The following is a 19,494-nucleotide window of genomic DNA, read 5'->3' on the forward strand; positions in this document are numbered from 1 at the left end:
CGAAAGTGTCATATGTCCCAGTCTGTCCAGTGTCCAGCCAGGCGCTATGATCTTCATCAAGCTCAACTTTCTGTATTAATTTTTACTTCGCCGTTCAGTGCAGTACTTTAAAAAGTCAAGATGTCGAATGTCACCTTTTACATTTCCAATCTATTGGAAAAAATGACATCAACTGACAAAGACTTTAGGTAAGACAGTGTGTGTTATAGACGCATGTTTTAGACTCATGATTAATGTTTACAAAAATAGACCAATGACAAAGCAAAGCAACGGCCTGCCGTTTTCATGTCGCTTAAATAATCATTTTCAGATTTATATTAACACTTTAACGCTTTGAAATAGTAAACTGAAATAAACATTGATTGGCTTCTTTGTAAATGAAAACTTTTGTGGACAACTTGTTTGCGTGACATTTTAAATTAGGCCTAGACTATATGTAGACTATATATTATATTTTATTTGTATTTTGGTGACTAAATGGAAATATTAACTTAATCACCATTAATGATTACTGTCATGATTCTTACAGAATTCAGTTTCTAATATGCTGTTCCCAAATTATGGAAGCCCATTTCCAGCATTTCTTAATGACAAAAAGTCTAAATTATGACATACTAAATCATAATTACTACATAAAAGTCAAAATACTAAGTCATACTAAGTTGAAATTATCACATAAAAAGTCTAAATTATGACATACTAAGTCATTCTTATGATACTAAATTGAAATTATGACATCAAAAGTCTAAATTATGATATACTAAGTCATTCTTATGACTTTGATATTATGAAATAAAGTTGAAATGATGACATACTAAATAATAATATGGAATAAAAAGTCCAAATTTAAACATATTTACCCATAACTATGACTGAGTCATAATTATGAGATGAAAAATCAAAATGATGACATAAAAGAATCAGAATCAGAAAGAGCTTTATTGCCAAGTATGTTTGCACAAGAAAGGAATTTGTTTTGGTGAAAGAAGAAGCTTCCAGTACACAGAGACAACAACAGTACACAGATAGAAAAATAAAGAATAAAGATATTTGAATAAGATACACATATGTACATACAGTGTAATACATAAACAAAAATAGACAAATTTGATTGTACAGGTGTGCTGTATACAGCAGAGTGTAATTTTACAGGGAATGGAAGAAAAGAGGTTGGTTATGAGTGGTATTGCTAGACAGTTAAGGAAGTGCAGAGGACAGACTGAGTGACTGCAGAGTAGAACTGCTTCAGCAGCTCCTGTGGCAGGTTAAACTTCTTCAGCTGACGGAGGAAGTACTGCTGGGCCATTTTTGCAATAGAGCAAATATGATTATCCTACATCAAGTCTTGAGAGATGGTGGTGCCCAGGAACCAGAACGACTCTGAATGACACTGCTGCCACAGCGCTGTTCATGATGGTGAGTGGGGAGAGAGTGGTGGGCTCTCCTGAAGTCCACAGTCTTCTCCGCTGCTTTGAGCTTGTTAAGCTCCAGGGTGCTATGACTGCACCAGACAGCCAGCTGCTCAACCTCTTGTCTGTATGCAGACTCATCACCGTTGTGGATAAGGCAGATGACTGTGGTGTCATCTGCAAACTTGAGGAGCTTGACAGTGCAATCGTTGGTGTACAGGGAGAAGAGCAGTGGGGAGAGCACACATCCCTGTGGGGAGATTGTGTAGGTGTTTGATGTAAATTTCCCCATTTTCACTAGCTGTTGCCTGTCTGTCAGGAAGCTGGTGATCCACTGACAGATAGAGCTAGGAACAGAGAGCTGGGTTAACTTACTCTGGAGGAGTGCTGGGATGATGGTGTTGAAGGCTGAGCTGAAGTCCACAAACAGGCTCCTCAAACTGCAGGGGGTCCAGCAGGGGTCCTGTGATGTCCTTTAGGTAGGACAGCACCAGTCTTTCAAATGAGAGGGGTGGGGAGGGGATGATGGTGGAGCATTTGAAGCAGGAAGGGACTTCTCACAGCTCCAGTGATCTGTTGAAGATCTGTGAGAAGATGGAGGCCAGCTGGAGAGCACAGGTTTTTAGACAGGCTGGTGAGACACCGTCTGGATCTGGTGCTTTCCTTGTCTTCTGTTTCCTGAAGACCCAATGCACATCCTCTTCACTGATCTGAAGTACACTGATCCGAAGACCCGAAGCACATCCTCTCCACTGAATCTAGAGAAATTATGACTGTCATAATTTTGACTTTTTAATGTCATAACTATAATTTTGACTTTGCATCATATTTCAACTTTTTATATCATAATTTCGACTTTTCATCTCATAATATTATTTGCCAAAGCTTGATATTTTTGTGGTAGAAATGGGTCTCCATGCCAAACAATTTTTTTGCTAATTAAGTACTACTATTTCACTAGTATTTACCATGGTAATTCCACCTGTTTTGGACATGTACCCTGCTATTTGGGCATGTTGCGATTTGAGTCATGTGGTTGTGAAGTACATCAAAACTGATGAGCACTATGTTGAAACTAATGAAAGGTTTATGGCCGCCAATGACCTGATGATGGAGCTCCAGAAGGACTCGATCAAACTGGACGAGGAGAGCGAGAGGAAAGTCGTGACCATGCTGCTCAAACTTCTGGAAGACAAAAACGGAGAAGTGCAGAATCTGGCCGTCAAATGGTATTTTCTCACTCAGATTTTCTTCCAAACATGAACAATATATGGTTTGTGATTATGACTATTTCTGGTTTGTGTAGTCTTGGTCCTCTTGTGGGAAAAGTGAAGGAGTGTCAGGTGGAGACGATGGTGGACACTCTCTGTTCCAACATGGTGTCCAACAAAGAGCAGCTGAGGGACATTTCCAGCATGGGCCTGAAGACCGTCATAGCTGAACTGCCACCTTCATCTGCTGGTAACATGGCGATATAATAGAGATTTCTGACTTTTCAGGATCTTTTTGGTAATAGTTGTTGTATTGTATTCAAGGTTTGAGCCTCACAGTCAACGTCTGTAGGAAGATCACGTCCCAGCTGATTGGAGCATTGGGAATGCAAGACGACGTGTCCATTCAACTGGAGGCTTTGGATATTCTCTCCGACATGTTGGGCAGGTTGGTCAAAATGTCTTGTACTTGCATGAAAAGTGTTTATCAACATTCACCCAGCAGTCTGATCGCATTATTTGACAGGTTGAGCACTGCTCTGGTGAGCTTCCATCAGTCGATTCTGACCAGTCTCCTCGCCCAGCTCATGAGTCCTCGTATGGCTGTAAGGAAACGCTCTATTATAGCGCTGGGTCACCTAGTGCCAAGTTGTAGTCCCACTCTGTTCACTCAGCTCACCGAACACCTCATGGGCGAGCTGTCCCGCGGACCGCCCACAGCCAATGTCCGCACTTTCATCCAGTGCTTGGCCACAGTCAGCAGACGAGGAGGACACAGAATTGGTGAGAGCTGATTTTATATTATTGCTAGAATTCTGTCCGTCAATGTTGAGGGCATGTAGTATTACAGTGTGACCAGCAGAGGGAGCTGAAGAGACTAGCAAAGCTAAAATCAACAAGTTAAAACATAGTAAAATCTTCATCTTTTGGAGATTTTGAATATGGTATTGTTGCTGTATTAATATTGAGTCTTATGATATGAAGGTGAACACCTGGAGAAGATTGTGCCCATGGTGGTGAAGTTTTGTAACGTGGAAGATGATGAGCTACGCGAGTTCTGCTTCAAGCTTTTGAAGCTTTTTTTAGCAGGTAAAACTACATCTATATTATTTGGTTTATAACTTAAAAATTCTACTTTTTCATCATGAAACAATGCTTTCTCTCTCTGTGTGTACTTGTATGTCAGATATTAATTCAGAAATTCTTTCCTGTTTTTTTGACAGATGTCCAAAGGAAATGTCCCCTCACCTCCCAACAATTATCAAGTTGTGTTTGAAGTACATAACCTATGACCCCAATTACAACTATGATGCTGATGATGACCAGGATGACAGTATGGACATTGAGGAAAGAGAGGATGAAGATCAGGGTGATTAATTTGACCATCACTGTGCAATTTTAGAAGTTATAATTCCATCTTTAAGCACACATCAATATTATCTTTATGGAAAGAATTACAAATTATTACAAATGGTACATAAAAAGTCAGGTTTCTCTAGCTATGTATGAGATTAGGCAGATGGCGGATGTAGTTCTGCCCACTCTGAGTGTGATTTTCACAGTCAACGCACTTGTAATCTATAGAGTCTGATGATGAATACAGTGATGATGAGGACATGAGCTGGAAGGTGCGGCGTTCCTCTGTGAAATGTCTGGAGGCGATAATCAGCAGCCGCAGGGATCTGCTGGTGGAGCTCTATGGATCTGTAGGCCCAGTGTTGGTGTCCCGATTCAAAGAACGTGAGGAGAATGTTAAGACTGACATTTTCTCAGCCTTTGTGGCTTTGCTCAGACAGACCAGACACCCTCATGGTGCCACTCTGGACACGGAAGCTAAAGAGGAGCCAACTGTCTCTCTCTTGAAGAAACAGGTATAGTTGTCTGCAGGTTATTGACCCAAACTCCATGGTGCATATCTCCTAAAAATAGCTCTCACCTGCTTTCACAGGTACCGACGATAGTAAAAGCCTTACACCGACAGCTAAAGGAGAAAAGCATGAGAAGTAGGCAAGGTTGCTTCAATCTCTTGACAGAGATGGCCAATGTACTGCCCAGTCAACTAGGAGAGCACATACCAGTCCTCATTCCAGGTCAGATTAAAAGAATGAAATGCTATGCTAACACCCTGTTTACACTGTACATGATCGGTGCGACACATCAAAAACGTTTAGAACCCAATATAACCACTTAAGTATTTAGGGTGACGAGTTGCAGACAGTAAACTGATGCCCCGTGCAACTTCTGGCATACTCCACAAGCTTGCACTACTTCTGACAAGAAGGACAATTAATTTGGAAAGTTTGCTTTGACATTTCCATCATAGATAGCCTCAAGCGGTTGCAGCATGACAAAATGTAATGCGAAAATGGTCACACCTGGTGTATAATGTATTATATTAGTCAATTCTTGTCTTTTCTTGGCAGAGTTTAATCACTTAATCAATATAGTCTCATATAACAGAGTTGTAATAAATTAATCCCTGATACTTTAACTATCAACTTGCCTTTGGCACTTTTGCGTCCAATTAATCTCTTTAACCAGTTTTGTAGCATATTATTTTCAGTGTATACATTCATTTCAGATTTTCTCTCTCTTTAGGTATTATTTTCTCCTTGACAGACAAGTCGACCTCTTCAAATATGAAGATTGACGCCCTTTCTTTCCTCAATGTTCTCTTGAGTAGCCATAACCCAGAGATCTTCCACCCACACATTAATGTCATCTTACCACCGGTGATCCAATGTGTCGAAGACCCATTTTATAAAATCACATCTGAGGCCCTCCAAGTCACCCAACAGATTGTCAAGCTCATGCGGCCGCTGGACAAGCCCATCACTTTTGACGCCAAGCCTTACATAAAGAACGTGTTTGCTTGTACCTCGAAGAGGTTGAAGGCAGCTGACATAGACCAAGAAGTGAAAGAAAAAGCCATTTACTGCATGGGCCACATTTTGAGTCATTTGGGTGACCAGCTTGGTGCTGACCTGCAGCCCACCTTGCAGATATTTCTGGAAAGGCTTAAAAATGAAATCACCAGGCTTATTGCAGTGAAGACTTTGACTCTTGTCGCTTCCTCGCCACTTAAAATTGACCTAAGACCCATTTTAACAGAGGGGATACCAATGCTTGGATCTTTCTTGCGGAAAAACCAGCGGGCTCTTAAGCTGAACACGATAACAGCCTTGAATGTGATGGTCACAAAATATAGCGACAGCTTCAAGCCCCCAATGATAGAGTCCATACTGTGTGAGGTACCTGCTTTGATTCAAGAAAGTGATATGCATATCTCACAGTTAGCTATAACGCTGATCACGTGTATGGCCAAAGTTTGCCCGTCCTCTCTGAGCAAAATTGGGGGGACGATCTTACCTGAAGTGCTTAACTTAGTCCATTCTCCACTGCTACAAGGAGGTGCTCTAAATTCAATACTTGAGTTCTTCCAGGTTCTTGTAGCAACAAAAGCCAACAACATGGGTTACAGTGACCTTCTGAAAGCCTTGAGAGGGCCTTTCTACGATTCAAAGTCGTCTGACTCCATGTCCGTGCATAAACAGTCCTACTACTCCGTGGCCAAATGTGTAGCAGCGTTGTCGACGGCCTGTCCCAAAGAAGCTTCTGCAGTGGTTACCAACCTTATCCAGGATGTAAAGAACCCCAAATCATCCGAGTCGGTGAGGATTCTCTCGTTGTTGTGTCTTGGGGAAATTGGACGGTTTATGAACTTCGAAGGGCACAAGGAACTGAAGGGAGTCATGATGGAAGCCTTCAGTTCTCTGAACGAGGAAGTTAAGTCTGCCGCATCTTTCGCCCTGGGAAACATTTGTGTTGGAAACTTGGGGGAGTATCTGCCATTCATGCTCAAGGAGATCGGCAGCCAACCAAAGAGACAGTACTTGCTTCTGCACTCCCTCAAGGAAATGATCACTGCTCTGTCAGCCGAAAGTCTCAAGCCTCATGTGGAGAACATCTGGGCTCTGCTATTCAAGCACTGTGAATGCGCAGAGGAGGGCACTCGCAATATTGTAGCTGAATGTTTAGGGAAACTCACATTGGTCAGTCCATCTGAACTTCTACCAAGGCTAAAGAAACAGCTGTCCTCAGGTAATATGAGATGAAACATTACCTTGACTTTACTCAGTAGAAAATGGATTTGTTGCAAACGTATAGTTTTAAAATGGGGTTTAAATCAAGTGAAGTGTTTGAAATACATGAGTAGGCTGCACAAATATAAACAATAAGCAAGCAAATATTTATTGTTCTTCCAGGGTCTCCTCTTTCCCGCAGTACGGTTGTAACTGCAGTGAAGTTCACTATCGTAGACCACCCTATGCCTATAGACTCACTCCTCAAAGGATGCATTGGTAAATTGCGTATACTTTGTACTTTTCTGTGGATAATAAATGTAAATGATATATATAATTTTTTGGTGAATTCATGAGAGATACTGTCTTAAACCCTTGAACTAATGGCCTAGTTGGTAATTCTGCTATTAGGTGACTTCCTGAAAACACTCCAGGACCCTGACCTCAATGTTCGGAGAGTGGCTTTAGTCATGTTTAATTCAGCTGCCCACAACAAACCTTCCCTGATCCGTGGACTTCTGACATCACTTCTCCCACATCTATACAATGAGACCCAGATCAGAAAAGACCTTGTTCGAGAGGTACAAATTATGAACATTAAAAGTACATGAAACCTGCCATATAAAACAATGTGATGTGTGAAATATTGTAAATACTTGTACACAATCCCTGAAAAAGAAATTCAAATTCTTTTTGAAATTTAATTGTAGATCTTACCAAATTATGGCATGTTAAATCACACCTCAGGTAGAGATGGGCCCCTTCAAGCACACAGTAGATGATGGGTTGGATGTCCGTAAGGCGGCGTATGAATGCATGTACACTCTGTTGGACAGCTGCCTGGACTGTTTGGATATCTTTGAGTTTCTGAATCACGTTGAGGAAGGCCTGAAAGACCACTATGACATTAAAGTAAGTGTATTTTCGGGGAGGTAAGGATCGGATGCAATTGCATTATTATTTTACATTGTCCAATACATTACATAGGATTAAAGCAAGCATATTTTCACCATTCATTCCCTTTAAGATGCTCATGTTTCTGTTTTTTTTTTCAGATGCTGACCTTCATTATGCTCGCCAGAGTTTCTAAACTGTGTCCAGCTGCTGTGGTACAAAGGCTGGACAGATTAGTGGAACCACTGAAAGCTACTTGCTCTACAAAGGTAAGACTTAATATGTCAGCGGTTACGGAATACGTTTTATTATGTCATGAAAGTACACACTCTGTTTCTCCTGCTATCTCTCATTCAAACGCACACACACCTGCACAGAAAGTCACAGTTTGTAATATTTGCATTGTTTTATTTTTGTTATATGGTTTATTATTTTTGTTCCATTACATTTCACATTTAAGGTAATATAATGGTAATATAATCTGGCTACTTTTTGATTATTTTTAGATTACTTTTGACCTAACTCATTCATCATATTGATATAAAAATACAAAGAGGAACATAATATGTTACTTCTTTGTCATCAACAACACATAGTGCATTAAAGTTGCAGTAAGTGATTTCTGAGAAACGCTGTTGAAAGTGGATCAGACCGAGCACCAAAACACACTCGTAGCCAATCACCAGTAAGGGATATATCTCCCTTATCTGCATCCTTCTAAGGACGCTGACTTCAAAGGCCACGAAAGTTGGAATGAGCATTGTTAAATGGGACATGCTAGCCTACAAACGATTGTTTTTGTCAACTAGCAACTGTGACAGCTGACGTTGATGAGTGGCAGTAACGTTTGTACTGGACTTTTTTGAAAGTTATATTAAACTGCCTGAAAACAAAACAGGGTTCACAAACTGTCTAAATATGTTTACCATGGTCCATTTCTTTATATAATAATGAGTATAAACTATATATAATTGCATCTTAGTAAGATATGTCAACATTTGAACTGATTTAAAAACTTTTACATTTGAATCATTAGATATTTGGCTAAGCTGAAACCCAATAATCATGTTTAAAAGTGTAATTCGGCTATCTTTTGGGTAGGGGCGTGTTTGTTTTGGTGATTTCAAATATTTCAAGCATTTCTCAGAAATCACTTATTGTTCCTTTAAATATTACATTATGTCAGGGCTTCCCAGACTGATATAACTGCAGGGGATCATGAGCTTAATAAAAAGCTATTAATTAAATCATAAATATTTAAAATTAAAATAATTTTAAAATAAAAACAATCAAAACTTCTTTTTTCACCTGCATGTCATGTGACCATGACCAGAGAACCATAAACTATTTATTTTTATTGACTTAATTTTATTATTGACCTAACTTATTAACTTAAAATCTAAAGGCTTACTTCAAGTAAATATATTAGGTCAAAAAAGGTTCAGCTGACAAAAAAGTTGGGGAATCCCTGCATTGCATGCCAATAAGAAATGCTCTGAAATTGTACATTTTAATGTGTTTAAAAGACAAAAATTAATAATAATTCGTTACATTTACAGTATATATCACTTTTCTCTGACCTCAAAGCACTTTACATGGAAGGGGGGAAAGACAGTAATACGAGGTTAAATGACTCACTTAAAGGTGCTAAAGAGGATCTTTTCATCTACTGAGAAACCAAAGACTGTTAGTGAGTTTTTGAAATGAGCGCATGTGTAAGAACAACCCCGCTCCTTCACAGCTCATTTCGAGGGAACGCCTCTCAAATCTCGTGCAGGAGTATTGGAACACGAGTGTTTGATTACCACCGGCATTCGCTGTGTTGTGTTAGTGGATTCATTATCCGCTTGTTAAGTCATGACGTAAGGAACGCCGTTTCCGGGTCCAAGCCTCGACTCATTTCACTTGAGAATGCCATCGACGGCCGTTTATGAGCGCTATTTATTCATATTAAACATCAATCATTTTAAAAAGTTCAACATTTTAAATACTTACAGTCTACACAACAGTCTCCGTGCTCACAGCATTACAGACATTAATATTTTAACGATTTATAAAAGATGAATCATTGTCTGGCCATCTGGAATTTTGGTATGGAGATAAAGGTTATGATTATATTTTTTTTGTAGTATTACACCACATCGTGTGTGTATATTAGCACCATTTGTTGTTTTCTTGTGGTATGAGATAGAGCGTTAGGACCCGGAAGCGCTGCCGCGTGACGTCAGACTTAACAACTGAATATCGGACTCACCGCAGGTAACTCATAATCTGCAGTTGTTACTCCTGTCTCCTGACAAAAACATTGCATGCGGCGCCTGTAGAGTGTGGAAAGTTACTGGAGCGCGCAGCCGCGCACGTCTCGCACAAGGAACGTCATGGCAGTGATTGACAAGCCAGAGGGCCAATCCACGCACGTCTTTCACAAGGAACGTAATACCAGCGATTGACAAGCCAGAGGGCCAGTCGTTTACGCGATGATCACATAAATGATTAGCTGATGTTTTTAAGGCCCTACCTCGTGCACAGATGATGTATATTAATATTATTCCTTTCAGTGCACCTAATAAATAGTCTTTTATCAGTTAGTAAAGACAGTTTCAAGTAATATTGCAAAAATGTATAAAACAAAACATCCTCTTTAGCACCTTTAATGATAATTCAAATAATAATTAATGTGTTTCCCAGGGAGTTGATTAGATACGCAGTGTTGAGAAAACACTTTTGAAAACTGAAATAATTTCTGTAAATCCAGTGATGAAATTCTGTGGGTCTGTTTTCAGTGATAGTTACATGACTAGTGGCTGGTCTGTGTGTGCAATTCCACAAACCTGGAAGACCTTCTGAACATATACAAGCAGCAGACTTTTATAGAAAGGAAAATTTAAAAGATATAAAGGAAGTAGTAGGGTGAATCAATGAATTAATTATTGCCATTGTGAGAACAACATGTAATCATGCAAAATAAAACTGTATTTTAAAATGTACTATCCAACAACAAGTACTTCATTTTCAGAATCTGATTATGTAATCCAGGGTACATGTAATTAGTTACTACCCAGCACTGCTTCTCAGTAAACAATTGTCTATTTTTTAATGTAGATATTTTTATTTTATATCTTTCTTTATTAAGGTAAAAGCTGGTTCAGTGAAGCAAGAGTTTGAGAAACAGGAAGAGCTGAGGCGCTCTGCCATGCGTGCTGTCGCTGCCCTGCTGTCCATCAGCGAGGTGGAAAAGAGCCCTGCAATGGCAGACTTTGCCAACCAAATCAGAAGCAATGCAGAGATGGCCACCATCTTCGAGAGCCTTCAAGGAGACCCCTTAACAGGGGCTGTGGAATCGATGGACACTAGTTAGGACTCGGCTCGGTGTTATCGTTTGTGGTTACACAACCTGCAATGGACTACAGTTTTGTTGTGAAAATAAACACTTTTGCAGCTTGAAGCTAATTTTCTACAAAATCAATATCCATCCTAAATAGGATTCAAAATTAAAATTTGCTCATCCTAAATCATACTATGTTGAAATGAGTATTCTAAAGATATCCAGATAGATTCTAACCAGAAAAAGTAGACCAAGTGCAGATCCATACACACCAACAGCTGATATTGCACATTGGACAAGGATTCAATTTTAACTACAAACACAAATAAAAGGCTAAAAAAAATTAAAAACTACAAATATGGCATATGTGTGAGCCCAACAGTTAAGTAGAGGTTTGAGCGATTAATTATCTAACCTGCCGAAAAGATATTCAATGTTATAAACAGATATTCCATCTGCAACAGCATTGTGAACTTTTATAAAGATGTTTGGTCATGAACTTTTAAATGCATCATTATGCAAACACATGAGAGTCTCCGCATGAAAGACCCACGACTGGCAGATCAACGTGCTGCTACATTTCTCCCCGAAAAGGTAGGAAATTGAATTGAATGTGGAGGATTTTAACTGACAAGATGATTGACGGCAGTTTAAACTGTGTGGTCTGTTAAAGACGCAATTATGACAAGTAGTGTATGTCCCAAAGCTTACATACCCCTCCGCTACACACAAAAGTATGTACTTTTTCCTCACAAAAACAGTAAATACTTTAAAAGCATAGTATAAAGTAGGTAAACTGGGACGCAGCACATCTTCTAAACAAGAAGAAATGAGACGGAACACACAAGGTGTGGTTTTATATTTTTCACTTTATTGAAAAGACAACAAGATAACCAGATTATTCGTTCTCCTCGCTGCGGAGTCTGGCGTTGGGGTTTGTGACCTTAATGGCCAACTGTGCGGCCCTCTCCACAATCAGCTTCCTGTTCTTTGAGGACACATTGTGGGCAATTTCAGCACAATGAGTCCTACAGAGAAAGAAAAAACATTAAGGTTATCACAAATTCCCATTTTAAAAACAATGAGAATGCAACATTGCCACCCCCAACAGAAAAAGACACATTCAAGTTACACTTGTACACAAACTAGCTATACTTCGAAGAGGCACAAATACAAGCGCTAGTCACTTGTTGCAGATTATCTTCCACCTGCTGGCTATGGCAAGAGCTAGAGGTAGAATGGGTATTTCCTCCGCCATGCTATTTCTCTGAATTCAACACCTGGGATGAATATGGACAATTCAGCAGGTATGATCACAGAGAGACAGAGAGCTTTTTAAACAAATGAAAACTATGTTACATATTATCAGACCACAATAAATTATAAAGGATTTACACATGATAAATCTAAGCAAATTCACATTGTGTATAAAAGTGGCAATCTAAAAATATTTTTGCTCTTACTTGTTGCTCATCATGAGGACTTCAAGTTCCTTGACATTGTGGACCAGGAACTTCTTGAATCCAGAGGGCAGCATGTGTTTGGTCTTCTTGTTACTTCCATAACCAATGTTGGGCATCAACATCTGACCCTTGAAGCGCCTGCGCACTCTGTTGTCAATACCTCTGGGCTTCCTCCAGTTTTTCTACAGAGAGTTTATTTATATTAGTTCATGAATGTTATAGAAAACTTAATTAATTGAATTGTCTACTATATCAAAATACTAAAAGGGTTAGTTCACCCAAAAATGAAAATTCTGTCATTAATTACCCTCATGTCGTTTCAAACCCGCAAGACTTTCGTTCATCTTCGGAACACAAATGAAATCTGAGAGCTTTCTGTCCCTCTGTAGACAACTTGCGCAACTGACACTTCAAAAAGTTCATAATGAGATCATAAAACTAATCCATATGAATGGAGCGATTTAGTCCAAATTTTCTGAAGAGACTTGATCGCTTTATATGATGAACATTTAGGCTTTTATTCATACACACATTAGTTGTGGTAAACAGAAGCTCAAGCATGTTTGCTTGACGAGTCCGAGAACCAATGAGGTTCGTTCTCATGAAATGCTGCACGTTTGCGCTTCTACAAGAGGTTTGTTCTCGTGCATGAAGCAGGTCCAATGAGCTTTTGTTTATGTTTGCTGATCAATGTTTGTGAATATAAACTTAAGTATTTTCATCATATAAAGCGATCGTGTCTCTTCAAAACATTTGGACTAAACCACTCAAGTCATATTGATTAGTTTTACGATATCTTTATGAACTTTGAAGCCTCAAATTGTCAGTTACGGAGAAATAGAAATCTCTCAGATTTCATCAAAAAGACCTTCGGTGTTCTGAAGATGAAAAATTTTACAGGTTTGGAAAAACATGAGGGTGAGTAATGACAAATTTCATTTTTGATTAACTAACCTTCAAGTTCATCTTGAATGCGTTTCGGACAGCTATTGCATTTGAAAAACATTTTCTGCATAAAAGCTACTGCTCATGCTCAAATGAGATCTTGCTGAAAGGGTCCAGCAATTATGCAATACAAGTTACATAAATATACACTGCATTCTAAAAAAGCTGATCAAGTACTGTAGTGCTTAAAGTAGCAATGAAACAGCGGTAACGACAGATTGCCTACCCTGATCTTGACATAGCGGTCCGACTGATGTCTGATGAACTTCTTGGTCCTTTTCTTGACAATATTAGGTTTGGTGAGGGGTCTGAGGGCTGCCATGATGCCTACGTAATGTACAAGCAAAAATTAATTAGACAATGAGTTTCAAAGCACAGGGAATACAATACAAAAATACACTTACAAAACTAACAAATCATTCGTGATGAAAAATGACTATGGCAATCTATGTTGACATGCATGTACTTTAGCAATGTTATTAAACCGTCTTTTGTCTCTGTCAACAAAAAACAAGTTACAGCACGCTATAAAATACAAGTTTAACAAAACTCTTTATCGTTTAAAACTATGGCAGATATCTAAACTATGCCCTAAACGGCGACCACGATACAACATGCACAACACATTGAACTAGCACAAGTACTAAACATAACATGATGCTGTATTAAGCGCGAGAGTCTAAGTCGTCCATTTTGAAGTATAAGGGACTCTGTTGTAATGTTAAAGCGAGCAGAGCACATTCATTATGTTTTGCGACTTCAGTGTTTCATACAGATCACACCAATGGCCGCCATGTACAGACCCCGTGTGATAATTCATATAAATATCGGGTATTCCATCGCTGCATGAGCTGCAATATCAGCCCATTTAAGTTCAGTGAACAATAATACAACACCATGGACTGCCAAATGTTTATTTTCTTCAGAATGTAAAAGGATGAATTTAGATTTGAATCCGCTCACCGTTCGGCCTGCCTATACCGAAGACAGTCCTGAAGAAGAGGAGGAAGTGACGCAGTGACGGCCTGGAAATAATATCAGGCAGCGGAAGTCACTCCTGCTCTGAAATGTGGCCGTGCACAACAACATTAGCTGGGGTGTTGTCAAACTGTTGCATGGAAAAAGTTTTACAGTCTGTGGTTTTAGGTATATAAGTAATACAGCTGGGGAAAAGTTGTTTCAAATTATTTCATAGTTTTTACCAAATAAAACATTTTTCAAGCCTTTGTTTAAAAAAAAAAGGATATAGACAAACCGCACTTCCTTAAATCTTTTTAATATTTTTATTATTACCCTCCCCAAAAAGGATATAGACAAACTGCACTTCCTTAAATCTTTTTAATATTTTTATTATTACCCTCCCCCTTTTTTTTTTTTTTTTTTTTTTTTTTTTTTTACAATTGGTGCTTTTTATTCCTAGTTATCTGTACTATACACAAATCCGCCGCGAACTCTATGGGCGCCGCCATCTTGCCTGCCGCCATTACTGCGTGCCTGCGAAGTGTGACGGTGTGACACTTGCCGGTGCCCTCTAATGACATTTCAATTAAAGCGCATCCTGCTCATTAAAGAAAATGTCTGGTGAAAGGGAACATGGTTAGATGATGTCAGGCAGTGGCCAAAACTTACCGATAAAGGTAATTTATTGACAACATAATGTAATAATGTAAAAATGTAATGTAATGTAATTAAGAAGTGTATTAATTGATGACAACAATAAAACCGAACGCTGTCATTACTAGCTGTGTTGCTAATATGTTCACAAGCTTCAAGTTTTAAATAATTATTAGGCCATCCTTAAAAATATTCTTGTTTGCCATAACCCGACCGACCCTGTCAATTTAGGACCGACCCAATTAATTATTTTTTCCCCTTTTAGTCCGACCGACTTGCCGATTGTAATTGCGTTAAGACCCACGGATTTTTTTTACTCTTCAAACAGCTAACGTTAATACAAATGCAATAAAATGTGAGACACATGCAATTGACGCTTTTCACACGCTCTCACGCCACACATCCATTTTCTCACACAGAAAAATCGCGAAGTAAAGAGGACACAGAGACCGACAGACTAGACAGAGCAGGTTACTTATGATAGAAAAAAATCTCAGCTCTCAGATTCTGTCAATTTTATTACGAAATTCAAACAATAAATACCGTTTGGTGCTTGTAAATGTGACATGCTAGAAATACAGATTAAAAAATATTACAACATCAAACGACGTATAATGTTATGTTCTTGTAAACATGTTTTTCAAAATGGATTTATGTATTCACACTTACCTTCGTCTGAGGTAAATCTCTCAGAAATGACCGAACGCTGTCAGCTACAGCCCCTCACACAGAACCTGTTTTGGCTGATATGTGTACTGTATTACATCTTTATTATATTTTTACTTATATCATTAAATAAAGTTGTTATTATAATAAAAAATGCATTATATTTAAATTGTTATTTTTAAATAATACTGCCAGCTGATAGGGCTCTCTGTATGTTTACAGCATTAAGTTAGGTGAGTTGTTTTTTTCTTGAGAAAAATTATAGCCTACCTAATATTTATCCAAATGAGTCAATATTAAATCAAATCACAATAATAATTAAATAATAATAATTGAATAAAAATAATAAAAAAGTGTAGCTTACCAGAAATTGTAGCCTACCATGTAAACATTGTAACATGTCACTAAACCTAATAAAATTCAGCTTAGTTACTAAAATGTTTTGACAATCACAATACACTTAATGTGATGCAATAAAATTTTTTTTTTTTTACATTTTTTACAACCTACCGACCATTTTTTATTTTTTTGGCTGTTACGGCAAACCAAAATATTTTTAAGGATGGCCTTAGCCACGACCAGTAGTAGCAATAAAATACATGTTCTTACAGGTATTCAAGATTATTTTATTAATCATCTGGCATGCGATGAGCCACCTCGGTTATGTGTTTCATCCACTTTTGACGCACATCTTGGTCCTCCGTTCGACCAGGAACTCTGTGCAATCCGTATGGCCGTAAACATGGGCAGTCATTGTGCAACAAAGCTTCATGGATTACACAAACGGTTTTATTCCAGGCCTGTAGTTTTGTGCTGTTGTTAAAACAACCAACCACACAACACACTCTGCCCGGCATCACTGGACAGCATACATACTAAAAAAACTATATAGCTAACATCTGCTACAGCCGCCTACGGGACCAACACGCTACTTCTGCTACTTCCTTAGCAGCAAGGCACGCAGTAATGGCGGCGCTGCTTTACTTCCGTGTTTCGCCGGATTTGTCTATAGACACTGCTAAGTGTATTACTGCCCTCCACAGGTCAAAGTTTGAACTAATTGTTATATACTATTGAACTAGCATATTGCATTTAAAAATTAGTTCAAACTTTGACCTGTGGAGGGCAGTAATATGCTTAGCAGTGTCTACACTGCCGGAATTCTAATAGAGAAGAAGAAAAGAGCTAGTTCAAGATGAGCATTTCTGGTTAATATGTATGAAATTTTATTTTTTTATTTTTAGAAAATGAGTGATGGTTTCTCTAGATAAGACCATTATTTCTCGTCTGGGATTGTGTAGAACAATTTGAAGCTGCAGTGAAACTAATTTTGACCTTCAACTGTTTGGTGCCCATTGAAGTCCACTATATGGAAAAATCCTGGAATGTTTTCATCAAAAACTTTAATTTCTTTTCGACTGAAGAAAGAAAGACATGGGCATCTTGGATGACATGGGGGTGAGTAAATTATCAGGAAAAGTTTATTTAAAAGTGGACTAATCCTTTAAGTATGTACATTTGAATTTGTGTTTTATTCATGGACATTTTTAGTGATACCTCGGCAATAAAAAAAATAAAATAAAAAAACTCTTTTTAACTGCTTTTTAAAAATTATTTTACCAAACCATTCTTATGGAAAAAAACACATATGAAATCATACAGCATCTGAAAGCTATAGGCAGCTGACTTGTTGCCTCTCTGCCCTATCAAGCAATGACTTTGCAGCCAGCGTTGCAGGCGGAATACCTGACCTACTCACTCAACTTTACTGTAGTAAACACTGCACAATGGCAAGTGGAAATACTAGTTTAATTTAGCCATATATGTTTGAACCAGAAACAGGCTCATCTACAAGTCGATGTATCAGAATGGTAATGCATTTTACGTACCTCTCTCTACACATAGCGGTAATTAATATGATTAGCCTTTTGCTTGACATTATCAAGCAGCTAATAATGTGTTGCTAATGTTACACAAACCATGTTCCCGTTTGCCAGTCTACCTTCAAAAAATCAGCATCCTTAGAAACGCTTGGAACAACTTTGAACGTTAGTGGAGAAAGGCTTATAGTTCATCATAACATCAATCATATACATAATTCACCCACTATATTGCTAAATGTAGGCTACCCAATTTTTCATATCAACGGGAAGATATTCCAGGATAACCTGGCTTCTCTTGAGACTCCCCTACTTTGCAGGATTGTTAATGATATGCTAAAGCCTGCAAGCATATTGATGTGATTGGTTACAAGGTAGTTTGTGACGTAAGAAACACAGATTTGAAACCGTGTTTTTGAGACTGTCTTTTTTCACTGCAGTTTTAAGGAGAAAATATTTAGCAATGGTGTGGACTTATTCATTTGTGCATGGTTTGTCTTTAAGCATATTAAAAACACCACATAGACATAAACAACATTAAAAACATGATTTTCACAATGGTCACAGAATGGAACTTACAGAATTGTGGGATATCAAAGGCAGCGAAGGAGTCATCTGCTGCCTTCAAAAACTGATCAGGTGAAGGTATCTTACAATCATTGGTTTCAGGCATGCCTTGTTTCCTTTCTCTGAAGAGGAAGCATTTTTCAGCTTTCGGATGCTATCATTGTGATTTGTATGGAAAAGCACGATTTTTAGAGAGAAAAAAAAGCAAGCATGAAGGTCCACCCCTAAAGTAACCGTCAGTGGAACATAAGCGGATCGTATGAAAATGTATAAATGAGATTGTACAAATAGGGATGACGTGTTTTTGTAGGCAAAACCCGAAAGCGAGTTAGCATTTTAGGACTTCCGGTTTCATCGCCCCAAAGTCTATGGGTTTTTTGAATGGTTTTTTGCTAAATCGCCTGAAATAAGGTCTGTGGTTAACAAAGCATCTAACTATTTTCATGTTTTGATCTATGACATAAAACACACCAGTTATATCCCACTTGTGATTTTTTTTAAACCTTTATTGTGTTTTAAAAACGGCGGTTGCTAACAAGTTGCTAAAAGGGATTACTTCCTTTGGCGGGGACTTTAGACGTCATCATGACAAATAGGACATTTGGACAGCATTTCTCATAAAAGAAAGTGGATAAGTATTCATACACATTTTGCGATTTTCCAAAAGTCTATGGGAAAAATGTATAGGCTTTCGATCGAGGGAACCTGTGCGCCGCTAACTTCGGGGTTGGCCTACAAAAACACGTCATCTCTGAGGTAGGCTACTCTATTAGCCACAAAAGTAAAACATGCGTTGTTACATCAGTCACTTTTCTTATCTCTGTCCAGGATGGACCAATCACAATTGGTTTGATTAGTTGATAAAATGCACTAAGATTTGAATGTGATTCACAGGATGGATTGGGGTTCTGAGTAGGCCTACTTTAGAGCTCCTTGCTTTGACCAATCATGTCTCTTAAAGAAAAGCAAATGTTTGCCCCATGAGCTAACATTCACCACATCATCAACGTGTCATGTTCACAATTTTCTGGAAATTCTCTGGAGTCGCGCCCTAACATATACTTTTATTTTTGTATATAATATTAAGGCCCATTCAAACCAAAAACAGTAACTATAAAGATAACTATAATGCTAGGCTATATAGCATCCGCACGATAAACATGCTGCAGTTTTGTTGTTTGCCATTTTAACTGCTCAAGATTGAAGAGGCACTGCGCAGACCGATCGGTGTATGACATCAAAATACCGCGAGAGCGATTAGAGAGCAGATGGCTCTGTATGCCTGCGAATCGCTCTTGCGGTACTTTGAGGTCATACACCGATCAGCCTGCGCAGTGCCTCAGGTCAAACAAACCTATGAAACCTATGAAGAAACCTGATAACCTATAATATGTGGGCAGTTCAAATGAACATTTGAGTTGAACCCATTGCATCGTTG

The 19,494-nt window shown here is 38.5% G+C and overlaps 2 protein-coding genes across 2 annotated transcripts; one reads left to right on the forward strand and one right to left on the reverse strand.

Moving 5' to 3' along the window:
- The first annotated feature begins 32 nt into the window (after positions 1-32).
- cand2 (cullin-associated and neddylation-dissociated 2 (putative)) lies at positions 33-11,041 on the forward strand. Its single transcript, XM_048167273.1, is given in 16 exon segments — positions 33-188; positions 2,495-2,638; positions 2,716-2,870; positions 2,945-3,068; positions 3,147-3,403; positions 3,605-3,679; positions 3,682-3,709; positions 3,844-3,989; positions 4,205-4,491; positions 4,569-4,710; positions 5,219-6,721; positions 6,886-6,981; positions 7,114-7,283; positions 7,450-7,614; positions 7,758-7,865; positions 10,730-11,041. Coding segments are annotated over 16 exon segments (3,693 nt in total). The 5' UTR covers positions 33-120; the 3' UTR covers positions 10,955-11,041.
- A 729-nt stretch (positions 11,042-11,770) lies between these two features.
- Positions 11,771-14,404, reverse strand: rpl32 (ribosomal protein L32). Its single transcript, XM_048167292.1, has 4 exons — positions 14,293-14,404; positions 13,556-13,656; positions 12,385-12,566; positions 11,771-11,949 (listed from the first exon to the last, which is right to left on the reverse strand). The coding sequence occupies exons 2-4, from the start codon at positions 13,649-13,651 to the stop codon at positions 11,820-11,822; spliced, it is 408 nt and encodes a 135-aa protein (XP_048023249.1). The 5' UTR covers positions 13,652-13,656; positions 14,293-14,404; the 3' UTR covers positions 11,771-11,819.
- Between the last annotated feature and the right edge of the window lie 5,090 nt (positions 14,405-19,494).

The sequence above is a fragment of the Megalobrama amblycephala genome, linkage group LG2 (genome assembly GCF_018812025.1).
Source record: "Megalobrama amblycephala isolate DHTTF-2021 linkage group LG2, ASM1881202v1, whole genome shotgun sequence".
NCBI lineage: Eukaryota > Metazoa > Chordata > Actinopteri > Cypriniformes > Xenocyprididae > Megalobrama > Megalobrama amblycephala.